General features: G+C 39.9%; 1 protein-coding gene across 1 annotated transcript in view; it reads left to right on the top strand.

The window, feature by feature from the left end:
- The first annotated feature begins 531 nt into the window (after positions 1 to 531).
- The window catches only part of SLC16A10 (solute carrier family 16 member 10), a 77,750-nt gene continuing 52,418 nt past the window's right edge, over positions 532 to 25,863 (top strand). Inside the window, exon 1 of the mRNA XM_063329774.1 lies at positions 532 to 1,213. Within this exon, the coding sequence (XP_063185844.1) occupies positions 847 to 1,213 (367 nt within the window). The 5' untranslated portion in view covers positions 532 to 846. The remainder of the gene's footprint in view (positions 1,214 to 25,863) is intronic.

Genomic DNA, 25,863 nt, shown 5'->3' with positions numbered 1-25,863 from the left:
GCGGGGCTGGGGGGGAGAGGAGGCCCGGAGCCGCGCCCCTCCCTTACCGTTTTGGGGTGTTTTTTCTTCACTTGGTGGTTGTTAGCGAACCGCTGGGGAGGGAGATTCAAGCCTTCTCCCTCCGTCCGCGGGCAGCCGCAGCAGGACACCGCCGGGTGTGACTGCCCGGCCTCACGGGGAACCGCCGCGGCCCGGGAGCGGGGCCAGGGGGCTTGTTTACCGCTCTCCACCGTGCGCAGCGCGCGCTACCTGTGTGAGGAGACGCTCGCCTTCCCGCCCAGCGCGAGCGGCGGCCGTTAACTGTTGACTTCCAGCTGCGCGACGACAACCCCAACCCCCGGCCGTTCCCCTCCCCGGGGGGGCGGCGGCGGCGCGCGGGGCCGCGGCACGAGCGCTTATCATCGCCGCCGCTGACACGCCACCGCCCCGCCTCCACGGCTGAAGAGGCGGAGAAGGGGGGGGGGGGGAGTAGAGGAGCGTGGCTTCGCTCACCAGCTCCCCCCCCCCCCCCCGCCTTCCTCCCCTCAGCCAATCGGCGCGGAGGAAAGCCCTCGTGCCGCTGACGCCCCCACGGGAGCCCCCCTTTTAAAATAACGCGGCGGCGGCGGGTCACCCCTCGGCGCGCGGCGCGGTGGAAAGAGTGAGGGGGGGGGCAGGCGGGCGCGAGCGAGCGGCGGGGCGGCCTCGCGCGCGCAGACCGACCGACAGACCGACCGACCGACCGAGCGCCGCAGGATGCCTGCTGCTCCCCCGGTGAGGGGCTGAGGTGGGCGGGGGCCGAGAGGTCGCCGTGAGGAGGAGGAGGAAGAAGAAGAAGGCAGGAGCGGCTCCGTGACGCGGCTGAGGATGGCGCCGGTGAGCGAGCAGCCGGCGCCGCAGGGCGCGGGGGACCCCCCCCACGCCACCGCCCCTCTGCCCGGCCCGCCGGTGGCGGAGCCGCGGCGGGAGAACGGCGGCGAGTGGTGCCCCGGCAGCGGTAGCCCGGCCGCGCCGAGCGGCGAGAGCGGGGCCCAGCCCCGGGAGGCGCCGGAGGCCCCCGGGAGTGCGGTGGCCGAGCCCCCCGAGGGCGGTTGGGGCTGGGTGGTGATGCTGGCCGCCATGTGGTGCAACGGCGCCGTCTTCGGCATCCAGAACTCGTGCGGGGTCCTCTTCGTCTCCATGCTCCAGCTCTTCGGCGGCGGGGAGGACGACAAGCAGCTGACGTTCAAAACAGGTGAGGGGTGGCGAGGGAAAGGGGGTCGCGGGTGGCTTGCAGCCCCGTCCTGCCTCGGGCCTTCCCCACCCGGCTGTCAGTGTCCGAGACCCCCCTCGGGGCGCGGGGGAGGGCCGGGCCGGAGCCTCCCGCGCCGAGAACACGTGGGGCTGGGCTGAGGGACTGGGAAACTGTCCTTTCATTGAGGCGAAGAGACTTCTCTCTTCCCAGCGGGGGTCTGCGCTCCCAGCCGTGCCCCAGAGGCAGGGCTTGGGGTAGTAAGCTCCCGGGACATCGCGGGAGAAGCAGGTGTACTCTGACGCCTTCCACAGCAGTGTTTTTAGGCATCTGTCATCGTGCATTGTGGGGAAAAATGCATACTCCCGGTCCCAGAAAGTTTTATTCCCCTGCCCTCGTTAGCCTAATGATTAGTCTAAATGATTAATTAACAGTGGGGTATAGTGGCTTTCAAAATATGTCAAGAATGGGCTTAACAGTTCCCAAAACCAGCATTTTGATGTGCAGATTTACTGTCATAACCAATATCCCAAAACTCACCAGTAAAGTTAATGATGTTTACTAAACTGTAAAGACATAACAGTACTATCACAATCAAATCTTCACCCTGCCATTACTAATCTAAATCATTCTAGGCACACCAATATTAATGAATTCAAAGGTGAGCATATATTCTATTTTATTTTATGTAAGTTCTCTTTGAAAAGTGTCTTGTGCTTTGACACAGTTGAGGAAGTGCAGTAATAACAATTTGTAATAACAATTTTTAGTAACAATAATGAATTAATAATTATAATAATTATAGTAAATAACAGTAAAGTTGGTTTATTTAAAATGTAGCTTACACATTAAAATGAAATATTAAAAAAACAAACATTGTCTTTTATGTTTTTTTTCCTCACGAAAAAGAGGTGTTCTAGCTACATAGCCCTGCAGAGGTGTAGGCATTCTAGGAAACTTTCTTCGTACAGAGTTGTGTTACAGACCTTTAAAAGAATTTCAACATTTATGTTTTCCTTAACATAGGGATAAGTGGGCCTAAAGACAAAGAAGCTACTTTTCCTCCCCTCACTTAATAACAATATTTTTGTCTGAAGCAGAAACACCAGGGCAGGTGTTCAGACTGAAGAAAGAATGCTGGAAAGCTGTGGTGGAACATTAAGTGATGTGCTCTCGAGTGTTTGAACTGTTTGTGGTGGTGTACAATGTGTATTGCTCGGTGTTCTTGAGCTAGAAAGATGGGAAGCTATGTATGTCTACACATCAAGTGTGTCAGTGCCTGTTTCACAAAAGGGAAATGCACATCCAGAAGTAGGTGATGAGGCTCCTTAGCCTGTGTGGGAGAAGAATGAGGTTGTTCAGAGGAGGTGCTGTGCACATTCGCATACTGATCTGGGAGCTGCTGGCTAGTCAGAAATGCAGAAACGCAAGCGTGGTTGATACTCTGTTCCTGGTACAGAGGTGTAATCGCTTTTTCAGGGATCTGGTTCTCTAGTAATGATATCTCAAAATAGTCTTTTTGTACTTAAAAAAAAAAATATATATATAAATTGACTTTTAGGTAATAGTGCAGTAGTCAAAATAATCAACAAGAGGAGGATTGAAATTATTATCTCTTTCCTTCCAGAACAGCAATTGCACCACTGGTGTTTAAGCGAGGTGAGATTGCGGGTGTGCTCCACCCATGTTTTTGAAAGTTTGCCCAACTGCAGAAAGGAGTGGGGGAAAAAATGGAACCTGGCTTTAGAGCCTAGTTGTTTTGCATCCTGCTTAGAAGAGCAGGAAAAGTTCTGAGTCCTGGATGTGGATAGCACCTCCTGCATCACTTTTTTCTTTTTTCTTTTTCTTTTTTTTTAAAAAAAGAGCTACAGCTGCGTTTTGTTTTGCTGTCAGATGTGCTCTGGTTTGGATAATGCAGAAGGCACTCGTTTTACTTTTTTAAATCCACATGGGTTTAAGTTGGAGGAAATAGCATGAGACAGCTGCATTGACTTAGATGACTTGTGTGGATGTGAAGGAGGAGGACTGCAAATACAAAAGTGCCTCCTGTAAATAGCAGAACGGCAGATAAAAAGGTGTCCTTGCTTTTAATACCTGAAAGTACCCTAATGAGTCTGGGCACCATAAGGGCTAAGCAGCGGCTGTCAAACAGGACTTTTTTTCTTAATATTGAACTTCATCGCCTAGAAACTATTTCTGTGCTATTTTTTTATCTTGTTGAAGATAGGACCAAGAGTGAACTGAACTAAACAAATTTTGATACAATATTGCCATGAAGAGGAGCTACGATCAGAAATGGCAAATTGCACTTAGCATAGCTCTTATTGAATGCTGTTGGATTAGCTGGCATGCCGTAGAAAGAAAAAGAATGACTAATGTGATAAAGTCAGTATGTTTTCAGCATTAGAGAAAACCCTAGCCTGGTCATTCCCATGGTATTGATTATAGTACTTAATCTAGATAGTCTCTTGTGGTCAAACTGGTAGCACGTCAAAACTGACAATGGAAACTGAGTTTGAGTCATGTTTAGTGAATTTCAAAACTGGGATTTGTAATGAAAGTTTTCTTCCTGTGTGGTTTTGCCTTGGAACACAAAGTTAAATATTCTAGTCCTTCTGAAAAAATTATTTCTTTAAAATCTGAAATGTTGATTTTTGAGGCATGAATATTCTGGATAATCTCTCCTGGGACCCCAGGTGTCTGTGGAGTCTTGTAGTTGATCTGGAGTACCACAGAATTCAACAACTTTTAGTTACAAGATTATTTAGCTGTTGCCAGACACGTGTCTGTTGACAGAGGTTTTTGTGTGCCTGCTCTTTTGGGACCAGCCAGAAGTTGTCTCTTGCTTGGTGTTTTCCTCAAAAAGAGGAATTAAGTAGAGTATAGCATGTGCTATTTTTGTTATCTCTTAAAAACATTTTGTAATCTCTTAATAATGGATGCCTATGTAAGGCAAAATGTGAGGGAATTAAGTAATCATAGTATATGCTATTTTTGTTAGTAAATGGATGGGTATTTATCAGTATGAAAAGCAAAATGGGAGGAGGCAGACGGGAGTCAAGAAGTGACTCTGTCTTGCAGATAAGGAGTGGAAGGAACCAAAAATACAGGCAAACTAGCAAGGCTGCCTCTGAAATGCAGCTTCAGCTCTGGATAAATAAGATGAATAACTATAATTAACATTCTTGGAGGATTTAGGAGCATTAATGGAAAAACTTGTGCTGTGGGTTATAGAGGGTTCACAAATTTCTTCAAGGGGCATCTAATAATTCATATTTTGATGAAAAATCTTGAACAAAACTAGTATACAATATTTTGGTATTCGTATTGGTAAAAAGCTTGTTTCTTTGCTTACGTGGAGCACTATATAAGCATTTCCGTTGTTTCTTTGTGTAGCTGTTGTTTTTTTTTTGTTGTTCAAAAGCTAATTGATGCACAACTACAGAAGAGGAAAAGCCCACAACTTAAGTATAAAACTTCTAGAAAGATGTGCCTGAAGTCTCAGGAAACTACCCTGTTCATTGTTTATAGCTCATTGTGTTTGAGGAACAAGTTGAGTGGAAAAAACACAATGGCAATGAAATATGGGAGGCTCTCAGTCCTTGAAAACAGGGCAGACCTTGTAGGCCTCTAGGGTTCAAAGGCAAGTGTAGTTTGATTGTTCTTGAAGGGAAAGGATTGGGCCCCGGGGCCAGTCCGGGTTCTGGCAGGAGGAGTGCTAGGTTCCTCTCCCTATTGGCATGGGCACAGAGGGAAGTGGAGCACTGAGCCAGCCCCTGTGTTATCTTGGTTAGAGATCTGATGTGTGAGCCCCATTCAGTCCTGTGTTGTGCTCTTGTGATGGATGCCTCTACTATATAGGTTTTTGTGTGTGTATGTACACATACTTGTTTTCAAAAGGTGAATAAATACTAAGATATTAGTGTCAACAGAGGAAAAAACCCCTGTGTTTTATTTTAAAAAGGTAGATAAAAATACTAGTTCTACTAGCTCAATTACTCCTGTTTCTATGATTTCCAATGCTGGTTCTGTAACACCACTGGATTATTCTCTGTATGTTTGTTCATCATCACTTGTACAAATAGCCCTGCACAGTGAGTATATATTGTTATTACTGTCTGCATCCTCATGTTTGTTTGGTGTTAGGAAGTGTTAATAGAAGACAGTGCATCAGCTGGCCTGAACTGGTTATCCGTGTGCTTGTATGTATCTACCTTGGTTTTACTGTGTAAGGTGCAGCTGTTGGTGATGTATCTGGATATCAGAATGACTGGTAATTCATTGAGCTGGCTTAACACCATCAGCATCACTGGGACTCTCTGGGCTGGATTGCTGTGAGTCTGATAGGGCAGGGAAGAGAATTCTGCCTTTGCTGTCATATCCAGGTCATAGCTCAGATACTGTGAAAATGATGTTGGATGACTAGGGATCTACAATTGCTGAAAACAAGAGAACCACTACCCTATATGGTAACTTAATTTTGCTGAGCAGGGCTGGCTTTTTAATTTAACAGGACAGTTTGAAGTTGAAGGCTTTCCTTTACACTGTCCTTGAGTCTTTTGCTATCTTCCTGAGCTTTGCTTCAGAGATAAAACCACCATCAGCAGTTTTGTTATCATTCAAGACCTTGTTCTCTAACTGTCCTTCAGAACCACACTTTCATCTCTAATTCTGTGTGATGTGGCTTCCAGTAAATTGTGAAGTTTGGCAAGCTGGAACTATGTCTCATGGCTTATGAGAGAGCAGTTGACTACTTTTTTTTTTGTTTTCCTCTCTCTTTTTTAAGAAGAAATAAATCAAATTTGAAACATAGAAGTTATCAGAGCACACAACTGTACTTTGTGTGAGGTACACAGTAGCGTGCTTTCTTGTAACAGTTTTGTCGGTAAGGATTACATTGCAATGAATGATATAGTTCCATGAAAACTTGGACCAATGGATATTGGTGCTGCTGTAGTCGGCCTTCCTTCCCATGTTTGTGTGGCCATTGAAACCAGTGCAGGGAACCAGCAACAGGAGCAGATTGGCTGAAAAGTAACCTGATGTAAAAGTAACGATTCATTTTATTTGGCTGCAGCCATATTTTTGTATTTAGACCTGTCTTTGTGATTATAAATATGTATGTAAATGAAGACTCTGGAGTAGTTGAAATTATGACTGGGTCAAACTGGAAAGTTGAGGTTAGTTTCTTTAGTGTGCTGTCTCTCTTTAGGACAGAATAGTTAATAGCACTACTGTTTATGCATACCCACATGCACATATATCTTTATGCACCCAGCTCTGGAGCATTTCTCTTGTACTCTTGATAACTAGTTTGCAGATGATTAGCCTTGTGCTAGGTTGTTGTCTTGTGTTCTTTGTCTCGTTGGAATTCACATTGGTTAGATGTCTTCCTGTTCCAACTGCAGATTAACTTGCAACAAGTTGCTTAATTAGGGAGAATAATCTTCTTAATGTGTCTGAAAGCGAGTTACCAGTTTATTTTTGTGGGCTTCTTTAGAGGCAGTACTTTAATTTCACAGGGATGAAACAACCTTATAAAAATCTAAAGATGGCTGGCTATTGCCACCACTCTGCCTCAAATGCACTTATCTTGAGTTATGTGCTTTTGTGTGCTGCCTTTCAGACAAGACTAAATCCTCTAAAAATCTCCTTCAACCAAACCCAGCTAAAACCAGTTTTGCTGTACTTCATTCAAGAGGTAAGAAGTTGGATGAAAGCAAAATGTTACTGAATGTCCTACAGAGTAATTTGCTCACAGTGATGTGCTCTCGAGTAAATCATCAGTAAAGATGACGTTTTCTTAAAGCTGTTACATTGTTACAACACTTAAAAGCTAAATGTAGTTTAGTGCCTGCCTGTAGCTATACTAATCTAGTTACATGCATCAAAGTAATGAGACTTCTTTAACATGATGCTAAAATAGTTTAAAATGTCTTTTAAAAAATTGAAAGTGTTAAAATGAAACTTTATTTTGGCTTATTTTTTATTCATAAGAGAAATGGCTTGTTTGATGGTTCTTAAGATAGTGTTAAAATTGACTGTTTTCCAGTCTCATTCTTAAATGACAATTTCTAAAGGGTGTCTGTAAAATCTTTGTATTGAGTGCTCTCATTTCCAATCCAAGTAAGCAGCACTGTCATGTGGTTAGACTGTTCTGCAGATGGACGTAGACTCAAACTTAGTTTGATTTCCAAGTAGCAGAAGAAGTGCTTTTGCCATTCGTTTTGAAGATACTTTATCTAGATAGCTTCCTGCTTGCAGAAAAAGTGGTCTGGGACTGGTGTGTGTGTGTACTGTCATGCATTTGTCTCCTTATGGCTTTTTCTTGGATAAATCTTTGCAGTCTTAACAGTTTTGTTCCATGTGGAACACTTCATATTCTCAGTTAATACTATTTCTTTGTCATTGTTTCTGCTTCTATAACCTTCTGTAATATGGAGAAGAAAGGTACTGTGTGTCATATTCCAAATGACACACTGCTGGTTTATGGCATGACATGATGTACTATGATGACATTCTACTATCTAGTTTGCATTATTTACATAACAATGTTTTTGTTGATGATTTTTATTAGTACCTGCATTCAGTGGAATTTAGTTGACTTCACAGTTTTCCAGTGTGCATTGCTCCTTGCTTTTCCACTTTGTTTTGTTTAATTGGTCCTTGTAGTCTTCAATGTCTTCTTATTAATCCATTTTGGCTACCATTCCTTGAGGTTCCTCAAATCCCTTCCTGATTTTTGAGTTAGCCTAAATAACTGCTGTCTAAAGAGGAAGTTAGCAAAATGTATATATCTATTAATAGACCATCTTCTTAGACTTAGCAAGATATATTGGTGCTTAGTGCTGTTTGCCTATCCATAAAGATGATTTCATCTTTTAACTTAGTCTGCTTAACCGACAGAAGCTCAAAGTTTCCTGATAATATTGTGTGTCTCTCTTCTCATTATTTGATTTCTTTAGCCTCTTGAGAGGAGTGTTGTTAAGGGCCAACTGGAAGTTCAAATGTTATTGGTTTCTTCCTTTTATTCAGTTACTAGTTTTGCATGAAGAAATGTAGTAGACTGTTCTCCAACTATTATAGCATAATTTGTCTATTTATTCTTTTAGCCAGTTTGAGTTAATTCACTAATTACAGATAATAACAAAATGGCTAAGACTGTAGCCTCTCTGCTTGGAACAACTACAGCAGAGTTGTTCTAGAGCTCTACTAGAGCAGGCTGCTGAGGACCTTGCCCAGTTGCATTTTGACCATCTCCAAGGATGGAGACTTAGCAGCCTCTGTGGGTGACCAGTGCCAGTGTTTGACCACCCTCACAATAAAAAAAGATTTTTTTCTTGCATTAAATGGAATTTCCTGTATTTCACTTTGCGCCCATTGCTTCTTGTCCTTTCACTGAATACCACTGAGAAGTTTGGCTCAGCCTTTTTTTTTTTTTTAAACTTCATCTCCTTGGGTACTTATGCACACTTACAAGATTTCCCCCCCCAGCCTTTTCTTCTTGAGCCTAACCAATGCCACTGCTTTCAGCCTCTCATCGTAGTCAGATGGTCCAATGCCTTGATTGTCTTTGCAGCCCTTTGCTGGATTCACAGTAATAAGGAGACTACCTGCTCCTCTTTCACCATAGTTGAGGGTTCTGACTCTTGAAGCTTCAGGGTCTTGGAGAAGATCAAGTGAATCTGTTTCTTGCCATCTCCAATGCCATGCAGTGTGCTGCCCTCCTCCTACATTTCCTTCACTTGGTAGCACACACACTCTACCAGCACACACCTCCTGCAAGCAAGTAGTTTGGCTCCTACTGCCTCAGTGATGCATCTTCTCTCAGGAGCACTGTCTGGGTTGGAACCTATGGTGTGACAGGGACAGTTGCTCCACTGGGGTGGAGCTGGGGTCTGTGCCCTCTGGCACCACTACTGCTGAGCAAGTGTTTGCTCTTCTGATAAGAGCTGCTGGCCCTCTTTAATATGCTCTGCTGTTGGCTAGCTACTGTGCAAACTGCTGTGTCTGTCCATCTTGGCTGCGCTGTCGGAGCTGTGCTCTAGGCCATCCCCTTTCATAATGAAGGGTTCAACAGTCATGAAATTTAGTGTTTTCTAAATTTTTTATAGATATTATTCACTATTTGAAGAGCCACGTGCAGATAATCTTAACTGAGGAACTGAGTGTCAGTTCAAGTTTAGCTATAGAATTGTTATACTTTTGGAAACTAGTCTAATCTGTATTTAAATTCCTCATTTCTAGATTTATGGATTAATTTACTAATACTTATAAAACACTTGGAAATTGATATAAGTATTTGATCAGTCACATGAAAGCATCTTTAATTTGCTAAATATTAAGAAAATTTTGTAATTGGAACTCTTGATATTTTTTAGCCTTTTAAACAAAATATGTGTGTAAAACCAAAAAACCAACCAAACAAAAAACAACAAAGCAAACAATTCTTCAGTTTAGTTTTCAGAAATACCTATATAAATCTTAGTCTGTTTTTTAAGACAATTTTTTTCCAAATGTTTATGTAATGTAACACCAACATAAGGAAGAGAAAGGTTTGTTGGTCTGAATTGTGACTAAAAACTTTTAATAGAATCCTACACCTCAAAGATCGTGCTTTGAAATGAGAGGAACATTCATAAAATTCTAAGTTACATTGCTACGTGTTGCTAAGGAAAACAAGGATTTTCAATAAACATTGATCTATAATGCTTAGCAATTAATTGCCCAATTTGAAATTGCTTCTGCTCCATGAACTACAAGGAAGGAGATGTACTGATGACTTGCATCCAAGCTAACGTAGCACTGATAATATAACTGCTTTATTTTACAATACTTATTATGGCAGAAGGAATAATATAGGTTCTTTCATATATCTTCACAATTTTTTTAATCTTTTGCTTTGTGAACACACACAGTTAATGCAGCCTTAGTCTACTGCAGTTTAAACTTCAACCAATATGTACAGAAAGGATAATTCTATGAGAAAACATTCCCTTGTGATCTTACATTATCTGTTTTACTTCCAGAAATCTAATTTATTACAATAATAGCAGCTCTGTTTTATATCCTGCCGTTAATTTTCATGGGAACTGGGTAGGAATGACTTTTTCTAATAGCTAAGTTAGAGTAGCAGCCCTTTAGCAAGGATGGGACCAATTTAAAAAACATCAGTGTTAGTTCCCACACACAGGAAGGGATTACTGGGATGTTGAGCCTAGCCTCGTGCTGTTATCAGCAGCATGTCTATAATCCCATGGAACATGATCTCCCTTAGGTGGTGGGGTTGTATTTGGACTGCAAGTTGTAAAGCAACTTTCTTGTTGCCTTTTTGCTCGAATAAACAGAAGTAGTGAATTCTTTGGCTGTCTTCTGCAGTGTGCTTTGTTCGGTAGAGCTGTACTTTATGTATGTGTTCAAAGTACACCAGAATATTTTTTTTTCTTGCATTTTTTTAAGAACGTATATATGGGGAATAATAAGTGATTTAAAACATGCTAGCTATTAATTTAATTCCCTTAATCTCTAACCTTGTCCTCGTGCAAATGACTTGTGAAATGGGCAATAAGTATTGTCTTCTGGCTCACAGTCTAGGTTTTAGCCATTTTTTCGAGATGCTTCAATAATAAAGTTCCAAATAGAAAATGCATTACGTAGGTACCCCCAAAATCTTTCTAGTTCATTGTAAAAAAAGTATGTTGATACCATAGTTGGCAGATTTCTTAAAATACGTAATAATTTTAACTCTATTTTATCAATGCTGTAACTCTGAGCAAAGATAAAACACTATGGTAGAATGTCCTAAATAAATTGTCATCTTCAAGCTTTCTGCTTCTGCAGTCTAGAAGGAATGAACAGTCCTTTGTTTTGGAATAAAACACAACTATGATAGTTGCCACTTCAGCAATAGTGTTCTTGTGTAGAAGGTAAGAAAGCTGCTCTTTTGCAAAAGAAAAAAGAATACCTTTACAACACCGAAAAGGGATTGCTCTAAATAGAGAAGTCCTAGTTTGGGCTCTTAGTGTATTGCATTGAATGCTTTAAGAACCAAAGAATTAAAAAAGAAAAGAGAATGTTAGTATTCATTAAAAAGTGACCCTTAGTGAATGTTGAGATGGGCCATATCTTTGGAGACTTTCGTCTGTGCTGTCTCTGATATTGGCGCTCCAGAGCCCCCTGTTGTCCTTGAACTGACCGTTATGACTCTGTCCTGTTTATTTTCTATATCCAGACATGTACTATACAGATGTCACTCCTCTTAAGGAGTGGCTTAATTTCCCCTAGACTAGAGTCTGGGTGGCAGCTAAGCAGTACACAGAAGCAATAGCTGAAGAACAAGGACATTGGTGTAAAACAGAAACCAATTTGGTTTGCCCAAGGAGGCCTATATCTCCTGTCGAAAGAATCAGAAGTACTGGGTGTTCTTGGGCCACACAGCCAGGGCTTACTTGGGCAGTAAACCGATTCTGTGTTATAATTAAACATGCTGAAGAACATGCTGGAATTGGAATAATCTCAATGGGTTACGTAGGTGAGAGTGAAAGCCTACTTATTGTCAGTTTGCACCACGTTTAGTGCATACTATAGTAGTTTGAGTGGTTTGAACTGGTTGATATCAGCTGCTATATAATGCTGCTTATTTTTTTTTGAGAGAAAAGAAGGTGTGGTAATGGCCTTTTACCTAAAGATACTATTAACCTCAAAGCAAGTGGGATCGAAACTGAGAACCTGAACTATGGTGCATATTTTGGACCTGTGTCAGTGGATGTGTTATGGTTCAGAGTGACAGCCTTCTCAGAAAGTCAATGTAGTGTTGCTAGATAATATTTTTTCAAATCTTGTGTACAATTTATATGATGACTTTTGGGTTCTCCTTCAATTCATTTGTGAAAATACTGCTTGTGGCCCCTTGAGTTCATTGTTTTAAGTTGTCATGTGTGTGACAAAACTAAAAGTATGTACTTTAAAGAAAGCCTTTATGGCTTTGTCATATAAAAGTGAATTTGAAATTGCCCTTTGTTCCTCTATACCTTCGAGTCGTTTCCTAACTTTGAAATATTTATGTAGCTTAGGCTCTTCAAAACCCAACATTGCATTCCAAACTTGAAAGAAATTAGAACTCTCAGTTTATGATTTCTGACACTGCTAGGTGCAGGCAGTGATCTAGAAAATTAAATCAACAGTAGGAAGTTTTCTGGAAGCTTAAATAAAATGTGCAAGCTTGAGATGTATTTTCTAATCCTATCAGAGTAACCCCATTTTTTACAAATTGAAGCATGCAGCATTAACAGCTTTTTACACCTCTGTACATATCAAAGTCTTTTGTTCTTAATGCAGCAGTTTAATGAACATTTAGTTTCATGCAGTGAAATCACTGACCCCTGAAGGTGTCTGTGGGGGAATGGGGACAGAACTGGGTAGCTTAGTGGGAAGGCTGAAGTAGAACTGCACAAAATCGGTATGGACAATGTTACTCTCCGTACGCACAGTCAGAAGTTTGGTCAGCTCTGGTGTTCTAGGTTTTTATTGTTTTTTTTTTTTCCTAATATTAGGCAAAGAAAATAGTATGTTGTGTGCAATTCATGCTACTTAAGAGTTGTACAACTGAGTTGCCTATGTAAGTATTTTCAAGAAACATGACAAAATGCTTTTGTAAGCTCCTAATCTCAAATAGTGTTAATCCTGAAATGAACACTCTTCAGTGCATTTGTTTTTCAGACAGTATTAATCTCTTGTACATGTGTTATAATACATTTAATTTACTATTAATGTATGTTATATGATACAACTTCAGACTCTACATCAAGGTCTATGACAAAACAACTGTATACTGTACTTTTTTAACTGAACATGTGTTATTTCAGCAATTGGTCAAAATATTTTAAAATAATTTATCTGTATTTACTAAGGATAATTGTGTTGGGAAAATACAGGTAGGGACAGGCATATACCCTACAAACCACTGTGATCCTTGTTCTTTGGGATACAGTCATAGCTGCCTCTGAGCAACTGAGATTTCTTTCCTGTTTTGTGAGGTATCCCACCTACCAGTCTTCTAGGTGTGTATTTTCCTGATCAGGGTAGATAAGTGTGATGCTATAAAGAGTAAATTTAAAAGCTAGATGAAAAATTGTATTGTGTCTTTAAGGCTGCCCATAAAAGCCCATAAACCCTCCAACTAGAGGAGGGGGAGAGGTTGCCCTGTAACAACCACAGTATCTTGTATACACCTTATCTGTTTCCTAACAAGCTATAGACCTCACTGCCTACTCCTTTTTTAGCAAAGGCAGTGCATCTGCTCTGTAATGCAGGGTCCTCCATTAGTTTATAAGCTCTACCTTTTCTTAACTTCAAATTTCCTGATAGAAGAATCATAAGAGCCATAAACTGTTTTTTTTCACAGGCTCCCCGCGCTGTTGTCACCAGAACTAGCCCGTGTCTCTGTGCACAGCTCAGAGCTTGGGAGTGTGATCAATTAATTTTAATGTAGTCTTTCCACTAAGTGTGAAGCTGTGTAATTAATAAAATTCCTCGCTTTCTTGAATAAGTGCCTGTAGTGGCCAACCTTTTAGTGAAGTGTTGAGTGTAGCTTTGTATAATATAAAGACATTGAGGAATGGGATTAAGGGTTTGTGATCGGAGGAGTGTGTGGATGTTTGGTGGGAACCTAAGAGGAGGTTAGAGAATGGCTTAGCAGCATTTACACAAAGGCAGTTAAAATTAGGGGAATTTAGGACTAGTGCAAATGCAGCGGAAGGAGAGAAGGAGCATCCATGAGTTGTTAGGGCTGGTGAAGAAGAGATCAGAGGTAAAATCAATCTGCTCATTTTAAAGGTAGGACATGTCTTGTTAAGCCACCCTCTGAGAATGCTGCATCCACTCAGATCTATTTGCTTGATTATGTGAGCTCTGGTCTTCCAAATTGACTTGTACTGCTTCTGATTACAGTTATACTTTGCTGTTGGCATTGTCATTTTTTAATCTTTACTTTAGCTACTTTCTCCATTTTTTGTGAAGTAATTTCATAATTGTGATGCCTTTTTCTACAAGCAATTGGTTTAGCTTAGACAGGCACAAGTCCTTTGAAATTCTCTAAGTAATGAATTTCAGTTTAGTAAGACAAGGATATCACAAATATTTTGTGAAGGAAAACAGTACCGTAGGATTTTAGAGCTAGTCTGTTCATATGCTTGTCTCCAATTTAAGGAATATCAGTTTGGAAGTATTATAGCTGCATTTTGCCCTCAGTAGTTATTTCTGGCATGTGCTAAAATCATAAATAGGTAAACTATATATAGTAGTTCCCCTCCTTGCCTTTCTTTTTCCTGTTTTTATCTGGGTCACTATGGGACTGTTGAAGTAAATGTGATGGTTGGAGGGGTTTGTGTTCTGAAAGGAATGATATATACTCAGGTGCAATGCAGCCTTCCTAAATGGCACCAGTGACAATCATTCAGTGATGTTTGGCATCACACTGGACCAATAGTGTGCATTTTGCTTTTATTGGTGTTTTTTAGAGTCATAGAATCGTAGAATGTGTTGGGTTGGAAGGGTCCTTTAAAGGTCACCTAGTCCAACCCCCCTGCAGTAAGCAGGGGCATCTTCAACTAGATCAGGTTGCTCAGAGCCTCATCAAGCCTGGCCATGAATGTCTCCAGGAATGGGGCCTCCACCACCTCTCTGGGCAGCCTGTTCCAGTGTCAAAAAGTGTTTTCATTTGCCTTTCTCTGCTTGTCTGTTTTGCTGTACTGGAGTGTTGGGTGACATGGGTGCTTTCAGCCAGTGATGCAAAATATACAAGAGTGATGTCACATCAGGAGAGAACTGGAAAGGTATAGGATTTAACTTGTAGATTAGAGTGGATAGAGATACAGTCCATAGTTTCAGTGGAATCTGGAGAGTTACTCAGCTGGCCAGATGCAGGCTTCAACTTCAGGGTGGGCTGAAACTGCAGTTTAACCTGGCTGTGCTGACTAGATCTCCACTGACTCTAGTAGCAGCTTTGACTGCTCACACTGACATCTACACTTGGGTGCTTTAATGTGGAAGTTGAATGCAACTCCAGGTGTCTTGTATTGACCCTGGGTGTTTCGTTTTTCTTTTTTGTAGGCACAACAAAAAATAGTAATACACTTGCGAGTACATGCTACATCTGTGCTGTCCTTGCTCTGACTAACAGTATCCATGCTCCGCCCTGCACACCAGTGCCTGCTAGTTAGAGATCACATTTACAAACGCAAATCTTTAGTGGTTTTATTGTCAAAGTTATCTTCCCTTTTAAAGGTTTATCAGAGCCTGATAAAGATCAGTACAGAAAACAATGCCCCATAGAAGTGTTTGATGCTCTGGTGCTTTATGTAGTTACTAATTTAGCTGTATTTGCTGAACTGTCTTCCATGTGATGTTCTATGAGCTTCAATTTCTATTTGCTCTAGAACTTAGTTCATGTGCATATGGAAAACAGGCTGATGCCAAGTTTGTGGCTAATGCTTTTGTATGATTCTGTTCCTCAGAAGGAAAGGCAAATTCATCCTGTTGTGGAATGCTTAAATTAATTTATATAGCTCTCAACAGTTAGACTGTAATGTAGGTGCTGCATTATTTTCACCTATTTCCAAATATGAGGCAACTTCTCAAGGCATGATTGTGGCCAGTGGTTTGTTGATGTACAAAGTTAAGCTACATGGAAGAGGAAAAAATAATCAATGTGAATACATCAAGAAAGATGAAGTAGTTTACCAGTCAACATTGGTAGGCTTCTAAAGAGTGTTCTCAGAGGCATGATATAGTGATTGATTTTGTTTTTTAATTTTTGGGGGGTTTTGGTTTGTTGTTTTTTTTTTTGCCTCTCTGTTTCCAGTTTTGATCTTGGCAGGATTACAGTGCCCCTGGCATATACAGAGGCCAGACAGTGCCAATCAGTTATGTCCTGCCTCTGGGAGACGGAATTCATGCTGAGCCCCACATTTGGTAGGAGCTGGAAACTGAAAATTGCTTTCTCTCTGAAGCAGTGTGTTGCTTCTCTGAAAGTTGTCATGGCAGGATGTAATGCTTTGCCAAAGTATCCGGGAGATGCCAGTTGGTACCTGCCAGTCAGCTATTTTTTTTTTTTTTTAATTTTAAAGTGTTGGCTGGGCTAATGTGCTATTTGAGACTTTTGATCATGTGTTAATTATATCTCATGAAGATGACCAACTCTTGTAGAAAAAGTTTGGAGTCTTTTTTAGGAGGAAACTGTCTAATTGGCTGATTAGGATTTAGCTGGATATAGGCAAATATAAGTAGAAGCATCTGGTAATGTTTTCTTATTCTAAGGAGAACACTTAAAACATTGTAGCAAATATAACTTGAAAGTATTTAGCTATAATATGGAACTTGTAGATACTTTTGGGTTATGCTGGTATTACAGGTTAGATAAAACAACAACTGAAAAAACAAATCTGAAAGCCTAGACATTATATATGCCGATCTCTTGATGTAAAAAGTTCTGATTATGTTCACACTGGCACTCACTTTTACATACTCTGAATATACTATATTAATATGTTTGTATTTTGTTTTTATCAATTATTTAACTTGAGCATTCTACTTTTTTTGTTCTGTAATGCTTTCAGTTTCTCTGAAAATAGACCAGTTGCTATGAAAATAGGCTGTTGGAATAGCATGCTGCCTGGTTTTGGCTTAAACAGGTGTAGGCAACCAGTGGCATTCCCGAAGTTCTGCATGCAAATCAAGGGCTGCTTCTTTTTTTAACACTTATTTTCTGTGTATGGGCAGCATTTGGAAAGGTCAGTGCTGTCCTATTAGAAAATGGCTTGAGAAGCATTTCATTTTTTTTTCTGAAATTGTTCCTCCTTCCCCTTAAGTAAGAATGTTATCTAGACAATTCATCTCAAGATTTTGTTTTGTTGTTGTTGATCTTCAGCAGCAAGCTGTAAGGTCTCTGGCTTCCTGTATGTATCAGCTCTCAATACTTTACTGATGCAAACTGCCAATATGAAGTACTGGTTTCTACGGTTTCTGTAGCTGAGTTGTTTGCAACTGTTTGCTTTTCCGAGCTCTCAAACAAGAGAAGAAATGCAGAAAAATGGAATTACTCTTTTGTTGTTTTACTAGTTTTGCTATTATTACATTTACTTGTACATTCCTCATATTAAATGAGGTAGAATGGTCTCCATTTTCAATTGGAAAGAGGGAAAGGTAAAAGTAATACTTAATCCAATGAATGTATTTTCCTGCTCTGATTCATTGTGATGACTTTGAGCATCTGGTAGTAACTGAGCATGAGCTGCTTAAAGTCACAGAAACCCAATCCCTATTATTTCTGCTCATTGAAGGGAATAAATGAATTACTGGACACTAATCTTTGGATAATTGCTTGCTGAGCAGGAGATCTTAGCTCTTAAAGAAATTAGTTTTGTAAGTTTATAGAACTGTCAGAACTAGTGAACTATTTAAAAAGGTTAACCATAAGTGAACAGAAGCTGAACTTCCAGGTTTTTATTCATAACTATTGCAGTCGAACCTTGCAGTATATGTAGTATGTGGAGATAGATATTGTCTTTCCCCTTAATGAGTTTTAGTATAATTTATCAACCAAAGTTTAAACTGAAGACTAAAATTTGTGTCAATGTTTCTGGCAGTACAGAGACAAGTACAGGAACAAGATTAAATATGTATTGCTGGTTTGAATGACCAAACCATTTTGGGTTTGGAGTAACTCTTATTTTGGGTTGTTTTTCTAATTTGGACATAGCGGAAGGCATATGCTTTTTAGCTTTAGACAGTCTACCCTGTGACGCTATGTCATGCGTATAATTTTCCTGATTCTCCTTTATTTGACATAATTTTGGCAGGTTAGCTTTCAAAATCCTTTTTGTTCTTGATAACTGTGTGGACTTGTGATTTATGTCTTTAGGGTATTTGTACTTGGAAGTCATGCTCCTTGTCACTGGTGGTCGTCACTCCTTTGCCTTTGGAGAGCAGCCTGAAAGAGGGTGTTAGGAGTCATTATTCATACTCCTACTCAGTAGCCTTAGGCCACCCTTACTGCTTTGACCTCATTGGAGTCTTTTACTTTGTGTAGGAGCAGACTTCCTCCCACACACACATCTGGAAACATTCAGAGCCCCAAAATAATTAGATAGGCAAGCCTCAAATCCACCTAAGAATTGTATTCTGGTAGAGTAAATGCCTGTTAATTTATTTTAAACGTCTTATAATTGCAGGACAACTAAGGGGTAATTTAAGTTGTTCCTGAGTCTTTCTGACCTGATAGGTACTTTCTGTCTCTGTAGATCGTTGGTATGTGTTTTTTGAGGCTATATCTGTATTTGCTTCTGTCAAATTTCTATTCTGCACCTGGTCTTTGCAAATTACAGGATATATTTCTTCTGATTCTCTTACATTGTATATTACGATGTTTATTACATTACATTTTTTTATCAAAATTCCACAGGGATTCTGGCAAAGGGATAACAATAGCCTGGTTAACTCAGAATAAATACTCTGATTGAAAGTAGTTGTTCCTTGCAGTATGTTTCTGCCTGTCAATGAGAACTGGACTTCTTTCCTGTAGACAGTCTTTTCATTGTGGAATCTCCGCTTGAAACTTCCTCAATTTAAAGTAGGCTTTATTTAATCTCCTTCCATTTATTTTAATTACTGTCAAAATATCAGGATATAGCAGACTTGCCATATAAGGACACCATTATTCATATTCTGTAAGGACAAAGTGATTTCAGTAAGTTATGCTTGACTTCTATTTAGAGTTGTCACAGAATTTCATGTTAATACTGCCATAAATTTGTCTTCAGAATGCCATTTTAAATAATAGTGGGGAAAAAACATTGAATCTTCAGACCGCCTGGTTAAATTTTGTTTGTGCATCAAGAGGTCAAATGCTTCTGTACCCTTAAGAACTAAGGTGATATCCTGCACAATCTTAAATACATTCTAGTTAGAGATATACCATTAGTTTTGGAGGTAGGTATGGCTATGCTTTTGAAACCACTTTTCCTTAGACCTAGACATGGTCAGAGAGCCTCAGTTAAGTGGTTTTGTTCTACAGCACACTAAGAAAGAGGAGGTGTGTATATGTGTATTTTCCTCTCCAGGGATGTATTATAGCAAGCACTTGTACTACCTACCCCGGGAGGAAAGAGTGCTAAAAGCTCCACATAACTCCCAAACGCTATTGGGAATACTCACAGTGAGCAGGGGGAGCAGGAGGAGAGTGGGCAGGGAGGTTTCAGGGCGCTGCCCAACAGTCAACATTCAGACACCCATGGGTTGGTAACAGTACCGACTACATGTATGTAGTGTCACAGATACTTGCTGCAAATACATAATGTTTTGTTCTTAACACACAAACAGAAAACAGCATTTCCTTTTGCACACAGGAACTTCTGTTTCTGAATGCACGCACATAAAAATTTTTAGGAAAGTATAAAAGCAGAATCAAACACAGCCTGCTGTTTTCAGATTTTTCTGCCATGACACAGCTCCAGCGTTTGGATTGTAAAACCTGTATACAGTGGAAATATGTTAATGAAGGGGAAAAGGTCAGTAGTATTATATGTGTTTGTCATTACAGATCTGAATTTTTATATTAATATTTATTAGAGTAATAAAAATTAAATTTATTCAAAACTTATTTGAATAGGCTGATATAAAATGCAGTGGTATGTGATTTCAGATTTATGGGTCTTCTGTACCATGCATATGCAGTTGTTGTGCAAACCAGAAAATGGCTTATTCTTGGCATTTTTCAGTAGTTGGGGGTGTTGCACTGTGCATAGCTTATCATAAGCAGTGCAAATGGAGCATGTTACTTTTTTCCCAATGTTGTCCTTGAGTTTGTAAGTACTTTAGTGTTTGCTTTCCTGGGACTACTGCTAATAGAAACTTACTTAATTTGATATTTTCTAATGTCTTTTTATTGCTATTTTGAAGTTAATTAGAATTGCTTTATACCTTTCTTCAACACTTGAAATTTTGCTCTAAACCCAGATAGCTCAACTTCTGAATTTTACAAAAAAGTTAGTGTATGCAAAAGAATCTATACATATATATATAGAATTTAAGCATTAGGCATGTTTTAGTTTAATAAAAAGAAATGCTTATGTGGTAGACTAGAGCATTTGTTCAGCACCATAGTGTAAATGTAGATGTAGGTCCTGAAACTGCAAATGTTGATACAAACCAACTACTTAAATTATCAGATTGCACAACAGTTTCCAAATGAGACTGTAAACATGATGTGCAGTATAAATGACCATTATTCCTGCTGATGCTTGGCTTCACTTTCCAAGTTCTTTTTCTAGCTAGTAAGGTAAAGTTTTATGGGGTCCATATACTCCTTGAACAGTTTATTTTGATTCATCTTTACCATGATTCTCTTAACTTTCCAGTGATGTAGCTGATGGATGTTTTGTCTTGACTGTTAACAGGTTCTACGTTTTTTCTGCGTGACTTTAGGGATAAGGAAATCTATTAAATTTAAAAATCAAAACTTCTTATACATTCTTATTAACTTCTTATAGCTGTTAATGTTACTAATAAACCAATGCTAATTCTGTTAACTGTTTTGGATTACTACGTGAGACAGAAGTTGGATTCCTTAGAACATCCATTCACGTGCTCTCAGGCTTCCAAGTCCCTAGGTGTTAAAATGCTTGACACAGTTTGTTCTCATCCAGACTTGAACTTTTGAATGCAAACTGAGAACATGGCATCATAAGCAGCAGTGGTAGCTTTTATTTTGTACACAAATGGTTGCATACATGCCTGACCATGTGATTTACTGCTTTTTTTAATGGGATTTGAATTGTTGTGACTAATGAGTGGTTAAATTGTGTCAGTGTGCTCAGTGGCATGACTATGGTTGAGAAAACAAACAATCTTTTTGTTAAACCTGATCATAAAGCTTTTTGAACAATTGTGTTCAACTTTTTGTCTTTTTAAAGTAGGATCTTCAGTGGCATGATAACCCTTCCAAAGGGAATCAGGAGCTGCTGACAGAAATACGTAAACTGTGTAATTTTCTGGCAGAAATTTGATAATTAAAATTGATGTTTTATTTACAGTTATCACTTTGAGCCACTGGGAACAAACCTCTAGGGTAAACTAATAAATGTTTCACTTAACAATAACCATATTTTTTGGTTGTATCTTCTTATTTGTATTTGGTAGCTATGGAGAAGAGAATCTCATTGCATAAAAACATTCCAAAACCTCAATTTATAATGCTGTGCTTGCATGGACCCTCCTATTAATTCCAAGAAAGATCTATGACCTTTCTTTAAAAGTGTCCTGGCAGTAGATTTTAGAGGAAATAGCTCTGCTTGCAAAACTCTTCTAGCTGTGATATCTGTATTCATAGCATCATAGAATAATTAAGGCTGGATAGAATCTCTGGAGACCCTCTTGTTCAATCCCCTTTTTCAGAGCAAGTTCAGACAGATCAAATTACTCAGGTCTAGTCGAGTTTGGATAGAGTCTACTATTGCTCTGGGTAATGCATTCCAATGTTTGACCACCCTCATGGTGAAAAATCCCATGCTCCATCTTGTCTTCAGCTTCTTGTGCTATAGCTGTGCACCTTTGAGCAGTGTGATTCTGTTTTCTCTGTCTTTTAGGTAGTTTTACACAGCAATAAGACCTGCACTGCTCCTGCCCCCAACCCTTTTCTTAAGGATGAACAAACCCAGTTCTCCCAGTCTTTCCTTCTATATTCAGTGTCCCAGCCCTCAATCATCTTGGTGGCCTTCTCCCGCACTTGCTCCAATATGTCAGTGTCTGTGTCCTGTTCTGGGGAGCAGAAAACAGTGCAGCTCCCAATACAGCCTTATGAAAGTGGAATGCTAATATCCCTCGGCCTGCTGGCAACGCTCCTACGAATGCAACCTGGAACACAGTTTTTGTTGCCGGAGGGCACACTGACTCAGTTTTAGCTTGTGTCCATGAAGTCCCCCATGTCCCGTTCTGCAAATCTACTTTTTAAGCAATGGACCTGCAGCCTGTACTGGTTCCTGTTGTTTTTCATCGCAGGTACAGAACTTTACATCTGCCTTTGAATTCCTTCTTGTTCTTGTTCACCCATTTCTCAGCACGTTGAGCTACCTACACATAGCAGCCCCGTCCTTCAGCATCTCAGTCACTCCCTCCAATGTGGTATTGTCCAGACTTGGTGCATGTGAAGTCTGCTTAATGAAAGATACTTTATGTATTATTGCATGACTGTGTATCAAACAGAATTACACAAAAAGAATTGGTCATGCTTCAAATTGATCTAAGCTAGTGTTCTGTATCCAATACTAGTAATTGATGCTTTAAAAGTAGTCCTTCCTGCTATATACCTTCTTCCCTTTGGCCAGTCAGTGATTTTTGGACTTTGAGAGACAGAGAAGCCCACCCTATATCAATTGCTTTTTTCAAAGTCAGTTAATACCTGTGGACTTCATAATGCTGACTTGTAGAGGGTGCACAGTTGAATTTATTTTCTTAACGTAATTCCCACTTCCTTGTGTTCTAAAGGTTCTTTCTGATAACTTTGAGAGTCCCACCCCACTTTTGTTTTATGAGAAATCAAAAAAACCCACCAGCCTCTCCCTCTTATCATCCATATATATTCTCTCTAAAAACAAACAAAACACACACACAAAAAAAAAACCCCAATCCCAAACCAAACCCACCCTCAAAAAACCAACCAAACAAAACCCTGAGTTCAGCTCTAAGAGCAGTTTTGTCACTTCAGCCCTTCTCCCTTTTCCAGGTTAATATTACCAAAGAACGAGGGCACTCAACATACATTCTTTCTGGATGTTGCTGGTAATTGCTCCTGTATGTTAGTCTGACCCCTTCTTGTTTCTTTTAGGCAGTTTATTCAAACCTCCGAGGGCTTTTTCCTCTTGTCCAATGGAAACTTTGTTTTTCTAAGAATCTTTTGTTATGGATGAACCTTTTGTTGAAAGCTGTAAGAAGTTCTAGGCAATTAACATTAGACTTATTTAGAATGGCATGTTTACTTTAGCATTATCCAGATAATTCTCAATAAGCGATTTTATCTAAACACTGTTTTTTTTAAAACCTTTTTATTCAAAAGATGTTTAATCACATGATTCATGATTGCTTGATGAATGATAAGTATTTAAAGCTGCTTTTAGGTATGCAAAAGCTCATGATATTCAGCTACTTTGAAGAAGAGGCCTTGTATCAGAGGAGGTGACTGCTTCATTATGGTGAAGAAATACTCCACTTTTTAGTGCTTTCTAGAATAAAATTTAGATGCGGCGCGGGGGGGGGGAAGAACCCTGGAAAAAAAAAGAAAAAAGAAAAAAAACCTTGTAAAAGAGTAAGATAACGCTCGCTTTTTCTTAAGTTTTATTCTAGTTCCTTAAAATGCAGAAAACATACTTAAAAATACTATTTCTCAAATTTACTGAAGTGCCTTTGTTCATCTAGAGGATTAGTTTTTAAAACAATTCCTAGTTGTATCTCTGGTGTGTAGAAATGCTGTGGTTTTTTCTCAAACAAGAATAAAAAGTTTTTTCCTATCCCCCTCTTTTTTTTTTTTTAAATAATGCTTTTATTGTATCTGTCTATATTAAAACTATGAAAAAGTAAGTGTTCTTCATGAAGCTCTTACCAGCCTGCAGCTAGAAGGACATTTAGTTCTGATTTTCAGGAAACATTTTATTTATGGTCACCAATATTGAAGCATTATACCATCATCTGTTTGCTTTGGCAGGATTATGTGAAGATATTCTTTGTCTGGGGGTGAAGGGTAAGGGAGAAAGATACTCTCATGTTGTCTTCCTTGCAGGATTTTTAAGAGCAGGAATGACCCTGTTTGACAGTAGCCATCTTGAGTATGAGAAACTTGACTGAATTTGACTTCTGTCTTTCAAGGGGTTGTCACTAGCTGCATTTACCAAAGGGATATAAATGCTCATAAACGTTGCTGGTTTGAGTCTTTATTTTCAAGCTTCTGTAACTTCCCATATGAAGTCTGTAATATTATTAAGAGTAAACTGGTTGTAGAACTACCAGAATCCTTTGTTTTCATTAGTGGATATGTTAGTAAGGATTTTTTTTTAAATTGAGTCACATCAGAGCTCCTGAAAGTAAAAGCATTGCCTCAAGCTAAGCATGGTTTTGGCAGGAGCTATGCAAACTTCTTTGTGTAGTTTTTGCCAAAGAACCTCATTCTTGACCTGAAATATCCCTGCTGTTTCCAGCTGTGAGCTTCATGAACAAACACTATGAATTTTGACAAGCTGATCATTATTCACGCAGAATAATTTATTAGATCAAATTCTTGTCCTAATTAGTTTCCCTTTGTTTTTTTAACAAGCTTTACTTTGTTTTTGTTTTCACTTGTTTTCTAACAAGTCTTACTTTTTGCCAGTTTCGTTGGGTTGAGTAGGTAATTTTAAGAAATGACTGAAGGATGCAAGTGACATGTGATGTTACATTGTCCAGCTTAAAAGGAAAGCACCACATGTAAGATACTGTCTAGGAAAATACTACCGATGCATGGGGCCACAACAACCCCATGTATCGCTACAGGCTTGGGGAAGTGTGGCTGGAGAGCTGCCTGGCAGAAAAGGACCTGGGGGTTCTAATTGACAAGCGGCTGAACATGAGCCAGCAGTGTGCCCAGGTGGCCAAGAAAGCCAATGGCATCCTGGCTTGTATTAGAAATAGTGAGACCAGCAGAAGCAGGGAGGTGATTGTCCCCCTGTACTCAACACTGGTGAGGCCACACCTTGAGTATTGTGTCCAGCTCTGGGCACCTCAATAGGAGAGAGATTGAGGTGCTGGAGCGAGTGCAGAGGAGGGCAACGAAGCTGGTGAAGGGCCTGGAGAATAAATCTTACGAGGAGCGATTGAAGGAGCTGGGACTGTTTAGTTTGAGGAAGAGGAGGAGGCTGAGAGGAGACCTCATCACTCTCTACAACTACTTGAAAGGACATTGTAGAGAGGTTGGTGCTGGTCTCTTCTCACAGGTAACTAGTGATAGAACAAGAGGGAATGGGTTCAAGCTGCAGCAGGGTAGGTTTAGGCTGGACATTAGGAAAAAATTCTTCACAGAAAGAGTGGTCAGACACTGGAATAGGCTGCCCAGGGAGGTGGTGGAGTCACCATCCCTGAATGTGTTTGAGAGTCGTTTAGATGTGGTGTTAGGGGATATGGTGCAGGGGAGAACTTTGTAGAGTGGAGTTGATGGTTGGACTCGATGATCCCAAGGGTCTTTTCCAACCTAAATGGTTCTATGATTCTAAAATGCAGCATGATTGTATTAGTATATGGAATTGTCTGAATTGGTCTTTAAATTATGAGGTTCATAAGCTAGGAATACCCAGGGAGGGAATTAATTGAATTGGAGCTATAGAAGAATGCTGAATTGGGAGTGTTTTGACATTTAAACTTCTGTATATTTTTTTTTCCCCAATAAATTAGTGTTACCTGCTGTTTAGGAAAGCAGGAATTTCACCTGCAACCAAATCTTCCCCCCAGTCAAATAGTGGGAGATGTTGACTCAGACATAAAATGGTCCGCACTAAGGCAGTATGATTCCTTAATGTCTGGATTATATTTAGATGGATGTTGTGGTCTGTTCCCTTGGTTGCTATAGTTTCATTTTTTTC

This window comes from Chroicocephalus ridibundus, chromosome 3 (assembly GCF_963924245.1).
Source record: "Chroicocephalus ridibundus chromosome 3, bChrRid1.1, whole genome shotgun sequence".
Classification (NCBI taxonomy): domain Eukaryota; kingdom Metazoa; phylum Chordata; class Aves; order Charadriiformes; family Laridae; genus Chroicocephalus; species Chroicocephalus ridibundus.
Note: the sequence above shows the minus strand (reverse complement) of the source record. Positions and strands in the feature narration are given on the sequence as shown.